Source organism: Lycorma delicatula, chromosome 1 (genome assembly GCF_047948215.1).
Source record: "Lycorma delicatula isolate Av1 chromosome 1, ASM4794821v1, whole genome shotgun sequence".
Classification (NCBI taxonomy): Eukaryota; Metazoa; Arthropoda; class Insecta; order Hemiptera; family Fulgoridae; genus Lycorma; species Lycorma delicatula.
Genome location: NC_134455.1, coordinates 204,622,118 through 204,641,102, shown reverse-complemented (window position 1 = coordinate 204,641,102; position 18,985 = coordinate 204,622,118). Strand labels below are relative to the sequence as shown.

The window sequence follows — 18,985 nt, the reverse complement described above, 5'->3', positions numbered from 1 at the left end:
ACCTCGGTTATTTTACGCTGCGGTGCGCCTTAAGTGCTTTGATCAATCTTATCTTTCATTGTTATCCTTCAACGGCTCATCTGACCTTAGAATTGTGCTCTCCGCTCAATTACGCGTTTTTTGATACCCCACAAACCGTGGTTTGAGGGGAGTCAAAAAAGAGGTTTTTTGGGAGGTCGGGAAAATGTATCACCCCAAAACTTAAATCCAAAATTTTGGGGGGTAGGGTCAACTGAAGGAAAAGGACCCGGATCGGATAGATCCGGGGGGGATTTTGAAATTGGACGGTCCGGTAAGGAATTACAGGGATGGGAACTTCCCCCTACTAAAACTATGTGTATGAATTAGAAAAATTTCTCTCTGGTACTTACAAATTATTGAAAAATTTTCTAACTAGTTGTTTACCACAGATGGTATGACGTAATGATCCTGTCTGTCCGTGTCCGTAGGAATTAGACTATTTCACTGTAAATCACAAGTCTTATACAAAGTTTATATGATAAAATATATATAGCAATATGAAAAATCGAAATTGCGGTACAATCCGTCATCCAAATCACTTAAAATTTTAAACACGAGTCCACTATCCTTACCACAATAAATTCCACTACTTTTCGAATCGAAATCCGTTAAAAAACCAGTCCAAAGAGCAATAAATCACAGAGCTACAAACAACATCATCTTCCAGTAAGAGCGTCCTCACTCGACTCTTCATCTTTAATTCACGGTCCCATTTTCGCAACCAAGATGTAAAGTTATCACTTGTCATCCAAGCTTTCTTGTTACTTTCGTAAATAACAGGAAGCGATTTCAAATTTTTAAAACATCGGGGTTTAGCACTTTTTCCTGTAACCAGAAGCTTTTTCTATCAGTTCCAGTCATATTTGTAGCAATTTGTACTGTTAGTCTTTCTTTTGATAATCCCCCCCCCCGCAAACGAACATGTTTCATCTTTAAACCGAAGGATTCTTTCTAGCGTCAGTATAAAAAAAAAGACCGGATTCATCAGCATGACAGATTTTTTCGTCCGAATAGCCCTGTTTTAATTTTGGCCAAATGGTTTCTCGCCATTTTTTTGACACATCGATTAGAGCTGCTGCGGCCTCGCCGCTTATTCTCCCCGACACAATTTCGTGACGGACGGAACCGTTGTATTCAAGCTAAAGTTATTTCACGTGGTTTACCGAATTTTTCAGAAAAATCGTCTACCTTAGTTTGCAATATAGAACCGCTAAGAGAGATATCACCAGCACTCTGGTATTTAAACCATTTTAGGAGCGCTTGGTCTACATCATTATGTTGACTAAGCCGTAATTTTTTTGATTTCATAGAATTTGTTTCAAAATTTTTTAACGATTCTTCCATATCACCAATATTGTCGAATGACCTACATCTAATTCTTGGGCAATGTCCTTATTAGCTTCACCATTCTCTAAACGCCAGATAATGGGCGCCTTTTCCATTATCGTGAAATTTTTCGCTAAGTCATAATTAAATCACAAATAAATGAATACATAGGATACTTAAAATAAAATATTATACCCGCACGATATGAAACGCTCACAGCAAATGATTAATAACAACTGAATGCGGATGCTTCAGTTTACAATAATGTGGTACAGGAAGAAGATAAGAAAAACAAGACCTGTAGTACATGTGCAGGTAAAAAGGAAAGGGTGACTCATTTCAACCGTCAAAATATTTCTGTAGCTACAATGTAGATATACTATATTACTGACTAGTCAGTCATTTCCGTTCGTCATTATAAGTGATAAAATGTTGCATTGCAGTGGAAAAAATAAGTCATAATAACCGATGCGTCAAATTATAATTTGCGCTACAAATGATGTAATTATAATCAATATACATACTGTACGTATGTATTAACAGCATACCAAACCAGACAAGAGACAAGTTTTTGATCACTACATCCGATATCACAATAAACGATACTTACTGGTATTAACAGCATACCAAATCAATCAAGAGACAACATTTTGGTCACTATATCCCATGACACTCAACGATACTTACTGCATATAATCGATCATTAATTTTTGATGTTCCACTCTTGGGGGTTGCTAATATGTTATAAAGAATTTTCACAGGACAGAAAAAAATAATCATAATAATTATGAAAATAAATAGCAGATTAAGTTGACCCTTATAACATAAACTTAGCGTTCTGCCTGTTCCCTTGTTTTATATTATTTTAAACTGTCACTTGAAATTTATACAGATATTGGTATATTTGAAGATTTATTGGCTGCCACCCTTTCTCTACTACACTGTATTTTTCCTAACTTACAATGACTTAATATAACCTATTAAATACAATAACTTGAGGAATTTTAACAAGTTATAATATCTAGATGTAATACTTTTTCATTAATATTACAAAAAAGTATTATTAAAGAATAAAACATTAAAATATTCAGAAAATTTATTTCATTTTTAATATTAAAGTATAAAAATTATTTTATTATTTATATTTTGCCTGCATGGTAATTAATTTATCTCCTTCCCTAAGAAATACATGTAAAACAAATTTTAATTTTTTAAAATGTAAATTGTGTATTTAAAAAAAAAATGAATGATAAAACTAATTATTTTGTGTTATAATCGATTGTTGAGTGCATTCTAATAATTTTACTATGTATTACTCATACACTTTTATAAAGTTATATAAAATAAAACATATTTTATCGATAACAAAAGTTTCTTTCAGTTTATTGATATTATACTGCTGTTCAGTTATTGCTGCTATAGTTACCTATTATGTAAACTTTTAAAGATAATGTTAAACAAAGTTTAAATAACTATAAAGAAATGATATATGCTATTAATTTTATGATGGTGGTACTATTGTTAGTAGTTAGGAAACTGATTTAATATGTGATCAAACCAGTATATTTGAACTTGAATTGAGTTAGGTCATTTAATATTTTTCTAGTAAAATCTAGCGCATTTGTAAATTACATTGTTCAGATGTGTTACGCAGTTAATAAATTTGTAGGTCTAAAAATTTATTATAAGGTGATTTGCAAAGGATGATTCTTTTTTCGCATTTAATATTTGTGTGCATTCTTTATATCATTTTGTTATTGAATACAAATCCAGTTAGCCTGTTATAGCACAGTTTAATTTTAATACTTTGTATCACTGTGTTTACCAGTGTCTGCTTTGTTAGTCCGAAATATACACAATATATTTCAATTTATGTTTTAAAAAAAATCACTGTAACCTTTTTCCTGAAAATAGGGGAAATTTTGTATCAATATTGACTGATGCACCTTAATGTCGTAAAGTTTTTTGTTACTAAGAATGTTTATTCTTCTTTCCCATTTTGTCTATTATGCTCTCTGTATGTGTACGTCTACAGCCATAAACATTAGAGGTACTATTTTTGTACTATTATATATTTAATGTGTATTCTGAACAAGAATATTGCCTATCCGTAATGAAGTAAAATACACACCATCTGCTGCTTCTGTTAAATAAACAAAGCTTTTATAGTACTGAACAACAGTAATCATAAACAATACATGAAATAAAAGTAATTAATTATGATTTAAATGAAAAAAATCTGTTCATGCCTACAAAAGTATTTTCAAACAGTAAAAGTTTATTAAAAGGACTAAGTTATTTTTAATAAAGCTGATTAAATCTGAAAATACATTACCTTTAAGTCTTTGACTGATTGTTGCCAACAAGGTAGTTTTACCAGCACCGCTAGAAATAAAATCGTAAAAAAAATAACAAATAGTTAAGAAGTAAATCCAAAATAAAAGTAAATGACAATCTGATAATAAAGTAGCTTTGTAATTCTTGTTTCATTATAAATTAAAGGATCCCTCATTTATCACTTGCTGAAAATTTGAGCTTCTTGTAAGTGAAACATTAAGACAATAGGAAATAAAAAAAATGTATTCTTTCTGAGGTGAAAAAATAAAATAGAAATATATTTATAACTAACAGATACAACTTGATAGAGTTATTACTAGTGAAAAAAAATTACAATATTTACTTTATAATATAATTTTCAGATTCAAACTTCTATAAATGTAATGATTTCATTCAAAAATTGATAATGTTATTATATAAATATATTATTTGGTAAAATAAAGTATTTAATTGTATATTTTATATGAAATTGTCTTAAAACTAATAACTAAAATGCCCTTTATTCCATAATAAATAAACATAGAAACGTTCATGAGCTTTACCACAATCTGAGAGTATTACATAAAAATTCCAGAAAAAAAATTATAAAATTCAAACACACACAATATGAAACTGAATTTCAAAACCCTAATGGGAATCCTAACATATTACCATGTTTTCAGAATCTCATGACACACCTCAGTCATATGTAAATTTCAATGAAGAGTCAAATCCAATAATTTGTAAGTATAATAAATAGATTGCTTTTATCACTAAATAATCAATGTTTTTTTGAAGTTTGTTCCGTATTTAAATTTATGGGAATGTTATTTAAGCCATAATAAGAATATTATAGTTACATAATGGTGAGCCAGTCAGGACATTTAAAATTTCATGTGGTGTGGATAGTAGAGAAATCATTAAATTTATAAGGAAAAAGCCCTTGTAACTGAAAGTTGTAGCATGTATCTGAAAAGGTGGTTACAGCTATTTGAGAGTTTAATTCAGAAAAAGTGGATGTGGAAACATGTAATCAGAAAAGTCAATATAAAACAAATAACATATAACTTAACTAATAAATTTTCTAAAATCTATTTTTTCAAAACGCATATCACTTCTGTACTAATAATTACTGTATATAACTCAACTTCATCCATCCAAGTACAGAATTAAATAAAGTAAAATGACACTTACCTTACTTTTTCATATTGTCCACAATAGTAATTTTGTGGCAACCCACATCATCAGTTGTAATTCTTCTGTATAAAATGTTTATTACCATTTATTTACATATTACACTCAAAATATATATATATATATATATATATATATATTTTTTTTTTATGTCCAGTCATTTGACAGGTTTGATGCAGCTCTCCAAGATTTCCTATCTAGTGCTAGGGAATATGTTTCATTTTGGTATACCTCCTACATCCTACATCGCTAACAATGTTTTTTACATATTCCAAACGTTGCCTGCCTGCACAATTTTTTCTTCTACCTGACCTTCTAAATTTAAAGCGACTATTCCAGGATGCCTTAATAAGTGGCCTATAAGTCTGTCTCCTCTTTTAACTATATTTTTCCAAACGCTTCTTTCTTCATAGATTTGCCGCAACACCTCTTCATTTTTCACTTTCTTACTCATCTGATTTTTAACATTCTCCTATAGCATCACATTTCAAAAGCTTCTAATCTTTTCTTCTCAGGTACTCTGATCGTCCAAGTTTCACTTCCATATAAAGCTATACTACAAACATATACTTTCAAAAATATTTTCCTAACGTTTAAATTAATTTTTGATGTAAGCAAATTATATATTTTACTGAAAGCTCGTTTCACCTGTGCTATTCGGCATTTATATCGCTCCTGCTTCGACCATCTTTAGTAATTCTACTTCCCAAATAACAAAATTATTCTACCTCCATAATCTTTTCTCTTCTTATTTTCACATTCAGTGGTCCATCTTCATTATTTCTACTACAATTCATTACTTTCGTTTTGTTCTTGTTTATTTTCATGCGGTAGTTCTTGCGTAAGACTTCATCCGTGCCGTTCATTGGTTCTTCTAAATCCATTTTACTCTCAGCTAGAATTACTATATCACCAGCATATTGTAGCATCTTTATCGTTTCACCTTGTACTGTTACTCCATACCTAAATTGTTCTTTAACATTATTAACTGCTAGTTCTATGTAAAGATTAAAAAGTAATGGGGATAAGGAACATCCTTGTCAGACTCCCTTTCTTATTATGGCTTCTTTCTTATGTTCTTCAATTATTACTATTGCTGTTTGGTTCCTGTAAATGTTAGCAATCATTCTTCTATCTCTGTATTTGAACCCAAATTTTTTTAAAGTGCTGAACATTTTATTCCAGTCTATGTTATCGAATGCCTTTTCTAGGTCTATAAATGCCAAGTATGTTAGTTTGTTTTTCTTTAATCTTCCTTCTACTATTAATCTGAGGCCTAAAATTGCTTCCCTTGTCCCTATAGTTTTTGTGAAACCAAATTGGTCTTCTCCTAACACTTCTTCCACTCTCCTCTCAATTCTTCTGTAAAGAATTCTAGTTAAGATTTTTGATGCATGGCTAGTTAAGCTAATTGTTATGTGTTCTTCACATTTATCTGATCCTGCTTTCTTTGGTATCATGACAATAACACTCTTTTTGAAGTCTGACAGAACTTCCCCTTTTTCATAAATATTACACACTAATTTGTATAATCTATCAATTGCTTCCTCACCTGCACTGCACAGTAATTCTACAGGTGTTCCGTCTATTCCAGGAGCCTTTCTGTCATTCAAATCTTTTAATGGCATTTAAATCTTAAACTCAGATCTCAGTATTGTTTCTCCCCTTTCATCCTCCTCAACTTCCTCTTCTTCCTCTATAACACCATTTTCTAATTCATTTCCTCCGTATAACTCTTCAATATATTCCACCCACCTATCGACTTTGCCTTTCGTTTTATAAATCGGTGTTTAACACATTATTAGATTTTAATTTATGTACTGCAAAATTTTCCTTCTTTTCTGTATGATCCATCTATTTTACCAATGTTTATTTCTCTTTCCACTTCTGAACACTTTTCTTTAATCCACTCTTCTTTCGCTAGTTTGCACTTCCTGTTTATAGTATTTTTTAATTATTGGTAGTTCCTTTTACCTTCTTCATTACTAGCATTCTTATACTTTCTACGTTCATCCATCAGGTCCAATATATCCTTTGATATCCAAAGTTTTCTTTCAGTTCTCTTTGTTCTACCTAAGTTCACTTCTGCTGATATAAAAATGTCCTTTTTAACATTCCCCCATTCTTCTTCTACATTTTCTACTTTATCTTTCTTACTCAGACCTCTTTTGATGTCCTCCTCAAAAATCTTCTTTACATTCTCTTCATCAAGCTTCTCTAAATTCCACGGATTATTCTGACACCTTTTCTTCACGTTTTTAAACCCCAATCTACATTTCATTATCACTAAATTATGGCTGCTATCAATTTCTGTTCCAGGGTAAGTTTTGCAGTCGACGAGTTGATTTCTAAATCTTTGCTTAACCATGATATAATCTATCTGATACCTTGCAGTATCGCCTGGCTTTTTCCATGTGTATATTCTTCTATTATGATTTTTAAACTGGGTGTTGGCAATTACTAAATTATACTTCGTGCAAAACTTTATAAATCTGTCCCATCTTTGATTCCTTTTGCCCAACCCGTATTCACCCACTATATTTCCTTCCTTGCCTTTTCCAATGCTTGCATTCCAATCTCCAACTATTATTAAATTTTCATCTCCTGTTATGTGTTTAATTGCTTTGTCAATTTCTTCGTATACACACTACCTCATCATCATCATGGACGCTTGTAGGCATATAAACGTTAACAATCGTTGTCGGTTTAGGTTTCGATTTGATCCTTATTACAATGATTCTATCGCTATGCATTTTAAAATACTCTACTCTCTTTCCTATCTTCATTATGAAACCTACTCCTGCTTGCCCATTATTTGAAGCTGAGTTAATTATTCTAAAATCACCTGATTAAGTTGTTTTCCTCTTCCCACCGATGAAAATGCAGAGAGCTACATTTTCTTGGAAAAAAAGCAGCTGTAGTTTTCCATTGCTTTCAGCTGCGCAGTACTCAGAGGACTGAGTGATGTTGACATAGCCGTTTAAGTCGTCCTGACTTATGTCCTTAACAACTACTGAAAGAGCTGCTGCCCTCTTTCAAGAATTATTCCTGAACAGATACCTCTCCGATATGGTTGCACCTTCAGTCCAGCTACTCTGTATCACTGAGCACTCAAGCTCCCTCACCAATGGCAAGGTCTCATTATTCATAGAGGGAGGAATATATAAATAGAAATATATATATATATATATATATATATATATATATATAATAAATAAAGTTTATCATATGAGATTTAAAAATTTTCAAATTTATAATTTTTGATAAAAATATAAAAAATTAATATTAATTAAAATTATTGAAATTAAAAGTTAGATATATGGAAATATGACGTCAATTACGATAAAATAAAATTAAATTGGATAAAAACAAAATATATATACTGCTTGTTTGGCCAGCCAATACTATAGCAGTCAAGAGCAAGGAGTACTATAGCATTGGCTGGCCAAACAAGTAGTACATTTTGTTTTTATTCTCTTTAATTTTCTTTTATCATTATTGACGTCACTTTTTTATATATGTAACTTTTAATTTCAATAATTTTAATTAGTATTAATTTTTAACATATTTTATATTCCTTTTTAAAAATTATAAATTTGAAAATTTTTAAACTTTTAATTTTTAATCTTAATTTAATTTTTAAATCTCATATAACAAACTTTATAAATTTTCTATAGTATATATATATATATATATATATATATATATATATATATATATTATAATTTTGAGTTTATTATGTAATTTGGTAATACATATTTTATAAAGAAGAATTACAACTGATGATGTGGGTTGCCACAAAAGTGCTATTGTAGACAATAAGAAAAAATAAGGTGACTGTCATTTTACTTTATTTAATTAATTCTGTATTTGGGAGGATCAAGTTGAGTTGCATACAACTTAAATAAATATAAATTTTCTGTCCACAATACACATTATTTTACCAAATATAATATTCTTCTATTTTTACCCAAATCTAGATATAAGCTTAGTCATCAGCATTATATGATTACATCTGCTGTGAGGCAGGTTCCTTGCACCTTGCCAATCTCTTTTGTCTTCAATTTCCATTAAACTTATTTCTTGATACTTTCCATTTTTTTTTTATATCATCCATCATTTTTATTTTTTCTGGCTTCATTTCTTTTCACCTCTTAGCACTGTTTTAATTCTCCACTCATGAAATATTTTTAATACTACATATGCTTTAATAACAGTTGAGTGAAAATTTATCACTTTTCAAAAATGTATATTTCTAATTACTCAGGTAATATTCATTTAAATTTTACTTCAGTTACATAAAATAAATTTGTCTCACTGAAATGTCTTCATACTTACTCTTAAAAACTATTCAATGAAAAGTTTGATTATAAAAGTACATAAATTAAAAAAAAATTCTGAAATTTCAGTTAACTTGTTTCACCATGTCACAGTTTTTCTGTGAACCATTCACTCTAATTTTTTGCATGCAGTATTACCAAATTTTTATACATACAATGAAAGGTTTTCAAATTTTTTTTGGTAAACAAATGTAGAAGTGTTTTACCAAGTCAACTAAATTTGATGAATTCCTTCTGAAAATCTGCTGTAAACTGGATGGCACTTTCTATTCAACCAACAATTGTGTAAGGGTTAACTGACACTTCATTTTCTAAAATACCATTTTAACATTTAACTTTGTGAAAAGGGTGGCTGCTAATCACTTAAATTGATATAGAACTAGTCATAGCAATGTGAGCATTGTAAATTGGCACTTCATTACAGAGTAAAATAAATTTTCACTTATTGAATTGCAACTGCGCAAGAATATATGTAATTGCTGTAATGTAGTCTTTAGCTACATTCTTTTTCCTGCTTAGTCTCCGGTAATTACTGTTCAGATAATACTTCAGAGGATGAATGAGGATGATATGTATAAGTGTAGTCTTGTGCAATATTAGTTCGACCATTCCTGAGATGTGGTTAATTGAAACCCAACCACCAAAGCACACAGGTATCCACGATCTAGCATTCAAATCCGTGTAGAAATAACTGACTTTATTAGGATTTGAACGCTGCAACTCTCGACTTCCAAATCAGCTGATTTGGGAAGACGCATTCACCGCTAGACAAACCAGGTGGGTTGTCTTTAGATACATTAGCAGAAGTATTGTATTGCCTTATTTCCTTTTCTGCTATTTTATTCTCTTTCAGCTACAAGAATAGTGTCTTTGGACTACTGTCTAGAATGGTATTTATTCTAAACAATTATTTTTTTAAGTGAATGGGTTATTTTTTTATAGATATTATTTTTAGTTAGTGACATGATTTTATTGAAACTATCTCTAATTTAATGGTGGAATTATTCTATTACTTTCATAGTTTTTATACTGAGTATATGCATATTTTTTTAGCAAGTAATATGATATTATTTTAGAGGATGATAAAAATAATTTAAAAAAATGAGTTCGGCTAATTAGGATTTAATAGAAGAATGTACCTCATAACCTCATTAACCTCACTAACTCTTACAAAATATTGGATAAAATAAATTTATCCAAGTGTAACTATGGCAGTAAAGATTTTACAAAAAAAACAGATTAATAAATTATTGTGATTATGAAAAAATATAAAAAGATACTAGGAAAGTTTTGCGAAATGACTTTATTTTTCATAATTTTTCAAAAGAATTTCCGCCACACATTCATTATACACTTCTCCATCTTTCTAAACCAGTCTTCAAAGAAACCTATCATTTTCATTACAGATCTCGCCACACTTATCATCTAAAACCCTTAGGTCATCACTCATAAAATCCCTCTGTTCTTCACCTAGGGGAACAGTGCTGTCGAATAATACACAGCCTTGGTTCAATACCTGGGTTAGGTTTAATTATTCTAAATATTTTATTATTCGCTGGTTCATTCAAATAAATAAGTTTTTATTTATAATATAAATTATTTTTATTATAATCTTTGAACTTGTAATTAATAACATTATTATATTAACTAATTATACATTCGTAATAAAAACTTGTTGAGTCTTTGAAGGATGGAACAAGACCGACTAACAATAGAGTATTAGACAACTTCATTTAAAAAGAGTAAGAAAAAAGTGAAAATTTTTATTTTTACAAATAAAAAAGGAGGAAATGAAACATGAGTCTTAACACTAACTGCCCACCAAAAATCATGATTTTTTTTTTTAGTTTAAGATTGCAAATAAAACTATTACAAACAATAACATGAAGCATATGATTTTTGCAATTACAATACGTTTAATTGTGAATAAATGAACAATAATACAATTTATTTGTTAATATTTATGTTTAGTTGAAATGGTATTTACATTCATCTGTGATATAATATTAATAGTACTCGTATAAATGTATAATAACTTAATTAAAAAGCTCATAATAATATTTTGAATATAATAATCAGCAGATTACTTAAATAAATAATAATACAATTGAATATTTATTTTAACCTATAATAGTTTGAAATTACATTCACATTAATCTAAAATAATAAATATATATAGGAAGCCCTAATCCTCAAGATCAATAAATTATTATTGGTATCTTACTGCACCTAGTACATAAATCAATAAATGATCATATAATATATAATATAGATGTTCAATCATGATTAAATTAATACAAATATGTAAATTAGGTTATTAATATTAATACAATATTTATGAGTTTTTAACAGCCACATTATAAGAATATAAATGAAATTACAAGAACAATAGTATGAAAATAATTAAATCAATAAAAATATTATTTAAATCATTCTTTTGACAATGGTAATAGACATAATTTATGCACAGGTCTTTTTAATGGAACATTAACTGAATGTAAATCAACAACCCTTACTAGGGTGTCAGAGACCGGGTAACCTGGGTGACAATTTCATGTTTCTAATGCATGGGTGAAGAATTTTCATTGGTAAGTAATACTAAATCTCCAACACAAAGATTACAGGATGGAAAACACCATTTATTGCGCTGCTGTAAATAATGTAAATAGTCCTTAGACCATCAACTCCAGGTAGATTGTATAAATTTTTGGAGTAACTGCCAACAGCCTAAGTGATTAATTTTATTTTTTTGGTAATTAGGTTCAGGCAAGGAAGTGTGTGGACATCCTATAAGAAAGTGTCCAGGAGATAGAGGTTCTGGATCTCTATGATCTGTTGAAATAGCAAAGATAGGACGGGAACAGAGAGACAGGCTTCAATTTGTGTTAAAACTGTATATAATTCCTCAGAATTAAGGATCATTTGTTCAATTACATGATGCATATGAAATTTAACGCTTTTGATTTCACGTTCCCATAAACCTCATAAATGGGGTGAAGAAGGAGGAATAAATGACCCAGGTTAGCTTGTGTAGTTGTGAATGCTTGAATGTCTGATTTTAGTTTTTCTGAATTTATAAACTGATACAAATTATAAAGTATACTTTTAGTGCAATTGAAGTTGGAACCGTTACCAGGAAAGACTTGAGTGAGAATACCCCTACGTGATATAAATTTTTTAAATGCTGCAGTAAACAACTGTGAAGTCAGATCAGATGGTAACTGACCAAGCTGTTGTACCTGGCTTTTTGCATTATATCGAAAGCATATCATACATTTATGAATGATAGAAGAAATAATTCACTTACCATTTATAATCTAATATTCCTGAGGTAAAGAATAATGTGTTAATTGAACAGCTGAATGCAAAAGACACAAATTAGATATTAAAATTACATATTACAAAAATGCAAAAGAGCCGTACGATTAGACAAGTAGTCATGTACTATGGTCTGCAGGGATATATGGCATTGCGGCATTCCAACTCATAAAGGACAGAACTGCAACACAAGGAAGGAAATGTTGCCTCTATGTTTATAAAAATTGCCAAAATATATTTACAGTCGGCACTTTCCACCTCGGAAAGAGCATTTAAAATGCAATCCTTGGTGCCAATCCCTTTCATGAAGCCTTGATTTAGAAATGAGTTCATATCGATGCTTTTCCAGAGCTGTTCCTCAACCAGCCTTTCAGGCAACTTGCCGATTACCGGCAAGAGGTTGATGGGTCGATAACTGCTGACCTCAATTGGATCCTTTCCTGATTTTAAGAGCACCCTCACAAAACCAACCTTCCAACAAGTTGGAAAGCAACCCCAGTTTAGGCACCCTGAGAACAGTCTGCCAAGTGGCTCTTTTATGACAGGCAGCAGATGATAGAAAATATCCGGGTCAAGCTGGTCAATCCCTGGTACCTTTCTCAGTGCCATTCGAGAAATCACTCGGGTTATATCTACGGGTTCAACAGTCCGTATGTCAGGGAACTGCTGGCGACATCCTCTTCTTCTGGTTAGCACATTCCCATACTACGTGAGTCTTTGTAGTGTCCCTCCTAGGGGGTACGCCCAATAATGAGTGAGGCTTCGTGAACCAGCTCCGTAAGAGTTGTCGGTCGTCGGTGTTCGCATGGTGCAAAGGCCGTCGTACTTGATGTCGGATGTGGTAAACCGGTTTGAAGCCTAACGTGTTTGTATGCGTCTTTTCTTCACGGAAGCTTAATAATTGCTCGGAGGTCGTTCTCACCGCCGTTTTCCAACACATCAGAGATTCGGTGATCATAATCCTCTGTCCCCCAGAGATCGCCCATTTCCATCCCCGCGGCCAATTTATTCTTTGTTGCCGAGTCGGTCGTGTTTTGTTCTCCGGGGTGGTGGGGGGAGGTCTTTCCATAAATTCTAGCATCTCTCTGGTTCGATGCTCCAGTGTAATTGCCAGGGGTCCGATTAGTTCGGGGGTAACTTGGTCGGAGAAACATAGCCTGACGAGTTCTTATTGCTCCCATCATTTTGTCCGTACACTTGGTCAGTGGTGTCGGCTTCTGTGGAGTGGCGTTGCCAGTGCCTTTGCGTTTCTTGGCTCTAGTCTGAGCCCTAAGGAGTCCCTGGTCGGTGGAGGTGTACCCATCCTCTAACTAGAATATATTATAGTTTGCTCTTCGTCGGCCACTTTCCGGCGTTTTGGAAGCGTGAAGACTTGGTGTTATTGTTAAAAGGTGGCGACAAAGATCCTACTGTTAATTCTTCTTACCTACCACTAACGCTCTTGTCTGTGATTGGCAAGGTTTTTGAGGTCCTATATTTGCGTATTAATGTTAGATTGGTCACTGATCATTTAGTAATGGAAAACCAGTATGGTTTCCGACCGGGCAAGAGCACTGAGGATGCCATACTAAAGGTGATGGATATAGCTTCCTCCAGTCCATGTAGATATGTATTAGGGATTTTTCTGGACATATCCGGAGCATTTAACAACTTATGGTGGCCCTCTGCCCTGTTTCAGATGCAAAAGCTTAAGCGTACACGAAATGAACTAGAAGTGTTTTCTCAAGTTATTTCAGCCACCGGACCGTTTCCCTGCGTGATGGCGGCTCAGAGGTTCGTAAGACCTTAACTAAAGGATGCCTTCAGGGAAGTGTTCTGAGTTCCCTTCTTTGAATCATAGAATTCGATTCGATGTTGTGTTTAAGGTTGCCATGTGGTTGTCATGTCATCGCTTATGCTGAATACGCGCTTCTGCTGATTGAAGGGGGTTCGGGTAACGAGGTAGCATTCTTGTGAGAATCCGACTGTGAAGTTTCCAACATAACGTTATTTTCAGCCCAGAGAAAATGATGTTGCTTAAGGGCAGATTGGCTGCTTCCCGACGAATCCGGGTTCGGATTGCTGATCTCCCCATTCAGTACGTTACGACTCAAAAATACCTGGGTGTTATCCTTGATGAGAATTTTCGGTTCAAGGAACATCTACAGTATGTAGCAAAAGCCGCTGATGCTTTTTATGGAATCCGTAGAGTTATGCATCCTGATTGGGTGTTGAATTACAGTAACATGCGCATCCCTTAAAAAGGTGTCAGTGAAGGTATTATGCTGTATGCTGCGCCTGTCTGGGCTCACCGCATGGCTTTTAGGTATTGCGCGGACATTTTGCTGCAACTCCTCTTGCTGGCGATTACAGAACAGTCCCGCGGGAGGCAGTCTGTGTTATAGCCGGAGTCAAACCAATACAAGATATCTTGGCTAATGAGCATAAGGCACGCTACATTTCCAAAGTAAATAACTTATTGACTCAGAACGAAAGCACGAGATTGAAGACCGGAGTTTGAGTCTTGGCAGGTCAGATGGGACGAATCCCCCATAGGTCGCTACACACATGGTGTGTAGCGACCATATATCCTATAGTGTCTAGTTTAGATTCGATTAAATGGGTCTTCCCCAATTGGTATACCACACAGTTTCTCTGGTCGAACGTTCACGAGCTGTTAGGGAACTGAGAGAATACATTCCTTCCTGGATATCCGTACCAACTGGATGATCTGCGAGGAATGGTCTATAGTCTATTTTCTTCGCGTCCTTTTAATGTGTAGGTCTGCAGAGAATCGAGGTACTCGATCGTGGGAGGATCCCCGGGTGGCTAGGGTTCCGGCTTAGGCATTGGATTGGTTGGAGGCAGGCGTACTGGCATCGTGCCACGGTTATATTGGTATTGCTTATAATATGATTTGGAGCTCCCGCTGGTGAGGGGAAGGGCTGGGCTGCCGGGGTATGGTACCCGTGCGACCGTGGGCGTGGCTTCCCTCCACCGGTGGCGGTCCTGATTGTGACTTTGTAATGCCACGCGAGACTCCATGATGGGTGGTGGTGCGGGGTTTGTCCCCGGTTCCTGCACGGACCGGAATGAGGTTGCGTTCCCCTTGTTAGGTGACCTAAACTGGTCAACTTATTTAGGTGTAGGTCTGAATTTCTATGTTGCGTAAAACACAATTTTGATTGGTATGAGTGTAGCACTGATTTAACTTTAAACTCGTTCGTTTTCTGAAGCATTCACAGTCACTAACGGTTGTCAAATCTGTACTAGGCGCGGGGTCCACGGGTTTCGGTTAGTTAGTTTGAGAGAATCATGTTAGGTTGGATGTGAGATGTCCGTTTGAGGCCTACGTGAAGGCGAAATTTAATATGTATTTAGTGCAAATGTCTGCCGAGGCATTTACATCGGTGGCATCCCAACCGAGGACTGGCTGATGACTGTGAGATGTAATTAGTTAGAGGGTCTAAAGACGACCTCCAGTAAAGCCCTTCAGGGCTTGGAACGGAGGGGGTGGTGTGGCGACCGGTAACGTCACAAGGTGGGTGACTTCCCCCCTACGGAGTTGGATGACCCGCTAACGGAAGCGTACCGCGTAAAGACTAGACTTTTCCAAAAGCAAGCAAGCAAGCGTGCAGGAGGTTTCTGAAGGCTTTATTAGGACACGCTGCGGGCTTTAGTAACGTAGACGTTGAAGTTAAAACGGTAGCTTAGTCTTTCCGCTTTCTTTATCAAGAACAAGAAGTCATTTTTGTTTTTTATTCCACGCAAGATCGCATAAATGTTAGATTTCTCAAATGTCATGTCCAAGGCTACGTGATCGCCGTAAACATGCCTTTAATTTTGCTCGTCTTTCCGGAATACCAAAAGACAGTTTGCGTAAGTTCTTACTAGCTGTTTTGGGAATTTCCTTCATGTCTGATACAATTATAACATGTTGATTATCAATAGTTTCATCTGAAAAATCACCGAGTTGAGCTTTTATCTTCTTCTTCAAAAACCGTCATTTATGCGGAAAATGTTCCCAGCTACTTTAGAATTTTGTAAAGGCAATCTGTGGACAGAGTACCACGGGTCAGTAATAAATTGAATATTATACATGTACAGGGGTGTAACAGACCGCAATGATTTATAATACGAGGGTTATGTTTTTCAAGATCCGATCGGTCACAAAATTAAAACCACATTGAAAATAACAAATTTTTTATTTGTAATAGTTACGCTCTTTCTCTACATAGTCGCCACTCCGATTTAGACATTTGTCGTAGCATGATACCAACTTTCCAATACCCTCGTCATAGAACGGAGCCGCCTGTGTTTTCAGCCATGTTTCTACGCTGGTCTGCAGCTCGATGTCTGTGCCAAAAATGTTGTCCTCCTAGCCAGCGCTTCATGTGAGCAAAGAGGAGAAAATCGGATGGAGCCAAATCCGGGCTGTATGGTGGGTGATCAAACACTTCCCAACGAAAACGCTGCAGGAGCTTCTTTGTTACAGCTGCAATGTGCGGCCGAGCATTGTCATGAAGAAAGACGATATTCCTCTCCGCTTATTCTGAACTGCCCTTCATAGACGTTGAAGAGTCACGCAGTATGAGGCTGCAGTGATGGTCGTGCCACGTTCCATGAATTGCAGCAAGAGGACTCAATTCCGGTCCCAGAACACAGTAGCCTTACACTTTCTGTTGGAGAAGGTCCGCTTGAACTTCTTTGGTTTACTGGGAGAATGATAATGCATCCACTGTTTGGATTGTTGTTTTGTTTCTTCAGTTTCGAAATGGCCTCCTGTGACAATTTTGTTCAAAAAATCTTCTCCTTCATTGTGGTAGCGTTGGGGATACGTTAGGGAGGCGTCCATTCTCATTGTTTTGTGATGGTCGGACAGCATCTTGGGAACCCACCTCGCACACAGCTTGCGTACTGAAGTCTCTCACTCACAAAAACTGACTGGTGTAGAAAACTGACGTTAAAAATTCAGGAAACGAATCACTCAATACAGAAATTGTGAACCTTTTCTCGAATTGCCTCATCCAACGAGATAATCGGTTGACACTCTCTTCCTTCCCTGACCGCCTGCATCATGAACATCTGCACGTCCTGCTTTAAAGTTCTTGCACCATTGTCACACTTTGCTATCACTCATTGAAGTTTCAGCGAACACATTACTTATTCGTCGATGAATTTCAGCTGTATTACACTCTTCAGCCTGAAGAAATCGATTTACCACACGCACTTCACACTTGGCGGGAGATGCTATTGTTGTAGACATGTTTACGTGTTAGCTGCGTGTTCAGAACTAAACGAAGTGACGCGGCGTGATTGAAGGCCATACTAGAGACGCTGCGCAACACATATGCGCAAAGGTTCATCCGATTTTTGCACGGGTTTTTATTTCGCGACCGATCGGACCTTGAAAAAAAACCCTCGTACGATCCGGAGTTTAGGGAAATACAGAGACTGCAACAATGTAATCACACACTACTCATTCAACCACTGGCAGACAGCTACTGAAGGTCAGTGCCCCAAACACGTTAAACAACTTCCCCTGTCACATCAGTTGTCAATGTATACAAGTTCTTTATAAACAACGAATTATTTTTTCTTATATTTACTAACTGATTATAACGTAAGGGGTTCAAGTACTTTATAGTGATAAGATACAATCTCATTTTATGTGCTTGGTAGAAATTTGATCAGTTCAAAATATTTATGTTATATACAGTACACAATGATAATTCTGTATTTAAAGAAGAAAAATAAATTCATTTTCTGGAAAATCAGGTAAGTAAAACTAAAAGTGTTAAAAAACTTAAACAATAATTAAGTAACTGAATTACATAGTAAGACTGTTATTACAACATTAGTTTGACACTTTTAAACAGTTAATGCTAGTAATTTTAGTTATGATATTCAGATATTAAAATAATAACATGTTAGCGAAATATTTAAATATGTAGGAATATTTTGTTCAGAATGTGTACGTTATTAAAAAAAAAAAAAAAAAAATTATCTAAAAATAAGCAAGTTTTAGCACTTAAACGATAATAATTAATGATCAAAGTAATAAAGCATAATGTTGCTGACCTTGGACCCATTATTGCAAGAAGACAGCCAGACTCAGCAATTCCACTTACTGAAAATAAATTAGGGACAATGAAGTTTTACCAAACAATAAAACTGCTATGACATATTAAATGACACTATAAATTAATTTATTCAAATTAAATAAAACCAAGATAAACAACCTACTAATGTAATACACAATTAAATATATACCATAACCTTGATTTTCTGTAACACAGCATTTATGTAATATCTTATATGCTGGTTTTATGATGGAGACTGTTGTAAAAACGAATTTTTTTTTAATATTAAGATTTAATCCATATAATGAATGGATCACATTCATTCTCATCTTGATGGTTGTATTAAAACTGAGTCCAAATTAACAATATAATAAATATAAGTTTATACGTATAGTAATTAGAAATAAA

At 34.0% G+C, this 18,985-nt stretch overlaps 1 protein-coding gene across 2 annotated transcripts in view; it reads right to left on the bottom strand.

The window, feature by feature from the left end:
* The window catches only part of LOC142327626 (protein scarlet-like), a 104,106-nt gene that overhangs the window by 61,102 nt on the left and 24,019 nt on the right, over window positions 1–18,985 (bottom strand). For both annotated transcript variants that reach the window (XM_075370834.1, XM_075370841.1), the window contains exons 3-4: window positions 18,576–18,624; window positions 3,683–3,732 (exon numbers count right to left, since the gene is read on the bottom strand). In XM_075370834.1, the coding sequence (XP_075226949.1) occupies window positions 3,683–3,732; window positions 18,576–18,624 (99 nt within the window). The remainder of the gene's footprint in view (window positions 1–3,682; window positions 3,733–18,575; window positions 18,625–18,985) is intronic.